Source organism: Condylura cristata, unplaced genomic scaffold, assembly GCF_000260355.1.
Source record: "Condylura cristata isolate star-nosed mole 26May11 unplaced genomic scaffold, ConCri1.0 scaffold00006, whole genome shotgun sequence".
NCBI classification, from domain to species: Eukaryota; Metazoa; Chordata; class Mammalia; order Eulipotyphla; family Talpidae; genus Condylura; species Condylura cristata.
Window position 1 is genome coordinate 16,409,139 of NW_004567107.1, and position 5,789 is coordinate 16,414,927.

The following is a 5,789-nucleotide window of genomic DNA, read 5'->3' on the forward strand; positions in this document are numbered from 1 at the left end:
ACCACAATATGTCCATTAGGAAATGGAGGAATTCGTAACATAGGAAAGCAAGAGGATGCACTACTTGGGCCAGATGTCTCAGATGAAAAAGACACAGCTGAGCTGTGGCAAAATGTCTCTGTCTAGACTTCTAGGAAGATGGGGGAGGGGTGTGGAGGGTGGAGTGTGCCACTACTATTCTGTTTTTTTTTTCCCCCATCAGTCTACTTTTTTTTTTTTTGATGTTTGAAAATATTTTTTTCCATCAGTCTACTTTTTAAAATATATATACATGACATGATTCTTCATTTTGTACATTTTTTCATCGCTGTTGTAATTCCCATGGACTCCAACCACCAATTCACCCCTGTGCCATCACTGTAGTCCCGTGTGCTCTTCCCGCCCCAGTTTTGATCCTGTTCCCCTTTCCAATCCAGAAGAATGCCTCTGGTTTATAGTTGTTTGTTGATTTTCAACAACAAACAATAATTGTTGAATTTTATTACAGTTGTTCCCCCCCCCCCAATCCCCTATACTCCTGCTATGAGTGAAACCATGAAACCATCCGGTATTTTTCTTTTTCTTTCTGGCTTATTTCACTAAGCATGATCTTTCCCAGTTCCATCCATGTTGCCACAAATGGTATGAGTTTATCTTTTTTGATTGCTGGGTAATATTCCATAGTGTATGTGTACCACATCTTCTTGATCCAGTCACCTATTTTTGGGCATCTGGGTTGATTCCACACATTCCCTATTGTAAATGGTGCACCAATAAACATTTTGAGTTAATGTTTTGTGTCCTTTTGGGTAGATACTTAGGAGTGGGATTGCTGGGTCATACGGAAGCTCTGTTTTTACCAGCTTGAGGAACCTCCAAACAGTTTTCCATAGTGGTTGTACTAGTTTGCATTCCCACCAGCAGAGCAGGAGAGTTCCTTTTTCTTCACATCCTTACCAACATTTATTGTTGCTAGTTTTTTTTAAATATGTGCCATTCTCACTGGTGTGAGATGGTATCTCATTGTGGTTTTGATTTGCATTTCCCTGATTACCAGTGATTTTTTTACATATGCCTGTTGGCTGTCTGCATTTCCTCTTTGGAGAAATGTCTTTTTAGCTCTTCTGTCCATTTTTTGATGGGGGTGTTCACTTCATTTTTGTTGAGTTGTATCAGCTCTGTGATTAGTCCTTTATCACTAATATTTTATACAAAATTTTTCTCCCAGTCAGTGGGGTGTCTCTTAGTTTGTTTAATATCTCTTTTGCTATAGAGAAGTTCTTTAATTTGATGTAGTCCCAGCTGTTTATTCTTTCTTTCACTGTCCTTGCTTTGGGTGATATATCTTTAAAGATGTTACTGAGGTGTATGTCATATAGTATTTCATCCATATTTTCTTCTATACTATTCCACATTGGACCTTGGTTGTGGAGGGTCAATTCTTCATACACATCAGAGTTGATGGTATATTATCACCATTGGTCTGCCTGATATTTTCACTCTCTGATTAATTGATTTGTGTTCCTGTCAAAATAATTTCCATTCCTATTCTTCTATTCTAGGTAACTGCTGTGATATGTTGAATGTGTAGTTTGGCTTTTGGTAAATGTTCCTGAATAATGTACACAGCAGGAATATACTTTTAATTTATAGAAAAGATGATAGTTTAATGCCTCCTCTGTTCCTTGCTTTTCTCACGGAGCCTTGTGTTGATAGGATCCACCGGAATGGTGTTAGTAACCCTCACCCAGTGCCCCTGACAGCTGCCTAGTGCCTTGATTGTACACCCACCACATTTCTCTCATGTACTCCTTTCCCACAGCCCTGCTTGTCATCATCCTAAACTCTAAATCTTCCTTCCCTCATGAAAACATGTCTGAGCAGCTCAGCCACCTTAGAGAAAAGAAAAATATCTAGTTCCAAATATTCCAAGCAAAAGTGCTCTGTTAGTCTCCGACTGGACTGTCTCTAAGCCAAAGTTCAGATGTCGAGGTCCCGACCTTAGTACCTCAGAATGTGAATGTATTTGGAAGAAGGGCCTTGAACAGGTACTTAAGGATAAAGAGGTCATGAGTGGGCCCTACTCCATGGGATTGCTTTTGGAGAGAGAACCTTCAAAGACATGAGTAAGTTAAATGGAAAACATGGGCTGGGCCCCTAATCCGACGTGACTGGTGTCATTATAAAAAGAGAGAGCGATACAGAGTGTGTGTGCACAGAGACGAGGCCAGGTGAGGACACGGAGAAAAGTGGCCATCAGCAAGGATCAAGTCCTCAGGAGAAGTCAAACCTACTAGCAGCTTAATCTTAAACACCCAGCCTCTGTAACCATGAGAAAATTAATTTCTGTTGTTAAAACTGCCTATATTTTGCTATGGCAGCTGTATATACATTGTCTTGGAGAATACAGATTTTGGTCAACTTCTTTGTTGAAAGTTTTGTTGGTTTTGTTTGTTTGTTTGTTTTGTTTTTTAAGTGTGAGGGGTTTTTTGTTTGTTTGTTTTAAAGATCTTATTTATTTATCCATACATAACTGAGGCACAGGCTAGAGGTGCAGGGGTGGTAAGAGAATTCACCAGAGACAGAGTAAGGAGTAAAAACAGGCAGATCGATGAAGTACACTGCTGAGGGGAGCAACGGGTGAGACAGGAGAGGTCTGCTGCACCATGTGGGTCAGCTCCCTGGCTGGGGATTGAACTTGGACTGAAACAGCTGCACTCCAACTGGCTGCGCCACCAGGGAGGGACCCTGCTGGAAGTTTTTGAGGGCAACAAATTATCTTTTCTGCAAAACTGACAATGTAGTACAGTTACTATCTGGCTATTCCTTAACATGACATAACTAATGTAGAAAACTGAGAAGTCCGCCTCTTGAATACTTCACTCACTGCTTTGTAAATTGAAAGCCTTGCCAAGAAATAAAAGGAGTCCTACCCCATGAGAGAACCGTATACATAGTGAGGAAGCAAAACAAACCTAGGTAGGACCTCAAATTGGGCAATAATTTACTGTACACCTAGATTATGGAATATTAACCAACAGTTATCACTCCAGTGAGTGACTGTAGATAGAGAAGGAAGTGAAAGGGTAGGTGCTGGACTGGGAACACTGATTACCTTAAGGAGGGGTAGCTGAGGTGAAGGGAATTATTTTGACTGAGCTAACATTGGCTTACAACACTGCGTATTGTCCCTCAGAGAGGGACTGGACCGTACCTTGTCAAGTGTATGTCACCACACCACATCCGCCACCAAAGCACCCATAGTCCTCCACCCTAGCCCACTGTACCCCTCCCCAATTTGCTCTCCACCCTTCTCCTCTTAGTTTTTTTTTTTTTTTTACCTTCTTTACACGACACTTTATTGTTCCATTATTTTGCCTGATGGATTGTAAAACAAAGGGCTGGGGACTGGGCTAGGGGATGGAGGTGGGTGTATAGTTGAATCAGACACAGTGTGGGAGGCTAGGCATTACTTAGGGTCAGAGGTCACAGAGAGTCAGCAGAAGCTGGCGTTTGTTTTTTTTTGTTTTGTTTTGTTTTGTTTTTAGATTTATTTATTTGTACATACAGAACTGGGGTACAGGCCAGAGGCTCAGGGGCGGTGAGAGGCTTCACCAGAGGCAGAGTGGGGAGCAGAACAGGCAGATCGACTAAGTACACTGCTGAGGGGAGCAGCGGGCAGGTCAGGAGAGGTCTGCCTCGCCATGTGGTCTCCTCCGGAGCAGCTTTAGATTCTCAGTGCAGTGCTTTAACCCGCTGCGCCACCAGGGAGGTCCCCGTTTGTTTTGAGTCACCATGTGCCTGCCTCAGTACTAATCCGAACACTTGGTATTTATGGACTCATTTTATTCTGTGAAACTAATTTTTGAGAAGCACTGTTCCTTTCTCCACCTTGCAGCTGGGTGCATTTAGGCAGGAAGAGGTTCGCATCTCACTCAATGCTGCATCACTGAGGCTGCCACCAAGACAATGTAAAACAAGTGTCTTCGCAGGCCCTCCCTGGTGGAGCAGTGGGTTAAAGCACAGCACTAAGAAGCTTAAGCCTCTTCCTCATGAGTTTGATCCCCGCCTGCCCCGGAGGAGATCCACATGGTGTGGCAGACCTCTCCTGACCCGCCAGCTGCTCCCCTCAGCAGTGTACTTCGGTCGATCTGCCTGTTCTACTCCCTGCTCTGTCTCTGATGAATCCTCTCACCCTCCGCATCTCTGGCCTGTATGTACCCCAGCTCTATATGAATAAATAAATAAATAAATCTAAAAAAACAAAACAAAAAAACAAGTGTCTTCGCTATGAGCACTCCCTTAGATCACCTGGCCAACCCCGAGTCCAGAAAAGGCTCTCCAGGGGCTGCAAGGGTCCTTGTAAGGCTGTGTGTGATGAGGCTGTGTGTGATGAGGTGGGATATCTTGGACCCGGGACAAGTGTGGACGCCGCTGAGTTGAGCCGGACTGGACCAGGTGGACCAGAGCCTGCGGCGAGCCCTCGGGCCGCCTAAGCCCGTGGAGACCCGGGCTCGCACACTTCCTGAAGCAGCTCCGCCCAGTAAAGCCCCACCCTCTTCCAGGGGATTCAAAATCAGTCTCCCGACGCTCGGCTTCGGAATCCCAGCCACCCCTAAGTAGTGCAACTTGCGGACTCTGGTAAGTAGACCGCCCTACGCCTCATTTTATTTTATTTTATTTTGTCCACCTGCTGGGTTTCTAGACTCGCCTGCTGCGGGGCTTTTGGAACTTGCGAGACTGCAGACTGGGGTAGGAAGAGAAGAAATATGCGGGTCGGAATTCGGTTAGGGGGCACAGGTGTGGATGGGGCGAGGACGTGGGAGCCGTGGGAGCCGCGGGTCCGAGGGCACCGCGCCACGCCCTCGTCCTCTGCGGCTACGCATTGCCAGGGGCTGCTGGATCTGTGGCCAGTTCAGGATTCTTGTTTTGGGGGGAAAGAAACGAGAAGGAACAGCCGGGCTGCGGATGGGAATTCCCCAAATGCTCCATTGGGAACACAGGCGGAAGCGGCCCCGTCAGGCCACTACTGTCCCCTCTCCCCGCGGGACAACCGACTCATAGGGGGAGCTCGAGCTTGACCTGAGTGGAGGCAGTGTAAATCATGGTCTCCGAGTTAGCAATGGAGGCAAATATAAAGCTAAGCAAATCTTCGTTTCCCCTTCGGTGCCAAAGAAAGCGAGCGCCTGCAAATGGGAAAAAGCAGCAGCGCCACCTGGTGGCTGAGACTGCGCTCGGCACCTTCGACATTCTTGGGATTCACTTCCCGTGAGGCGAGAGAAGGAAAATCTGTGCTCCAGACAGTTAGATTGCCTTTTTCCCTGCTTCCCTGCCTTGGAGATTTCTGAGGAAGCCTGAGTTTCTTCATCTGTATATTGTACGTTGAGAATGATAATCGTGCCTGTCTCATCAGGAAGCTAATGAGGACAAAATCAGGTGATGCGTGTGTGGTGGCCACAGCACAGCAACAAAAACAGTAAATATGAAATCAGCGAGATTGCTGGCAAATGACCACGATGACAGGTGGACTGCCTCTGCCAGGGAGCCGTAATCATTCTTTCACAAGGGCAGCCAACTACATGTTGTCTGTGTTCTAGGAGCTTCAAGATGGTTCGTGCGAAGAGCTGGGTTCTGAAGAAACACTTTGAAGGCAGCCCTACTGATAGTGACTTTGAACTGAAGACAGTTGAACTCCCACCCTTAAAAAATGGAGGTAAGTTGGGCCCTCCCTGGTGGCACAGCGGGTTAAAGCACAGCACTGAGAAGCTAAAGCCACTTCCGCATGAGTTCGATCCCCGCCTGCCCCGGAG

At 46.1% G+C, this 5,789-nt stretch overlaps 1 protein-coding gene across 3 annotated transcripts in view; it reads left to right on the forward strand.

Annotated features, from left to right (window-relative positions):
• Positions 1 to 4,570: 4,570 nt before the first annotated feature.
• PTGR1 (prostaglandin reductase 1) overlaps positions 4,571 to 5,789 on the forward strand; it is an 18,636-nt gene continuing 17,417 nt past the window's right edge. Inside the window, exons 1-2 of one of the 3 annotated variants that reach the window (XM_004677435.2) lie at positions 4,571 to 4,620; positions 5,577 to 5,692. In XM_004677435.2, coding sequence (XP_004677492.1) covers positions 5,587 to 5,692 — 106 coding nt within the window. In that variant the 5' untranslated portion in view covers positions 4,571 to 4,620; positions 5,577 to 5,586. The other 2 variants (XM_012721135.1, XM_012721136.1) reach the window with 2 other exon arrangements.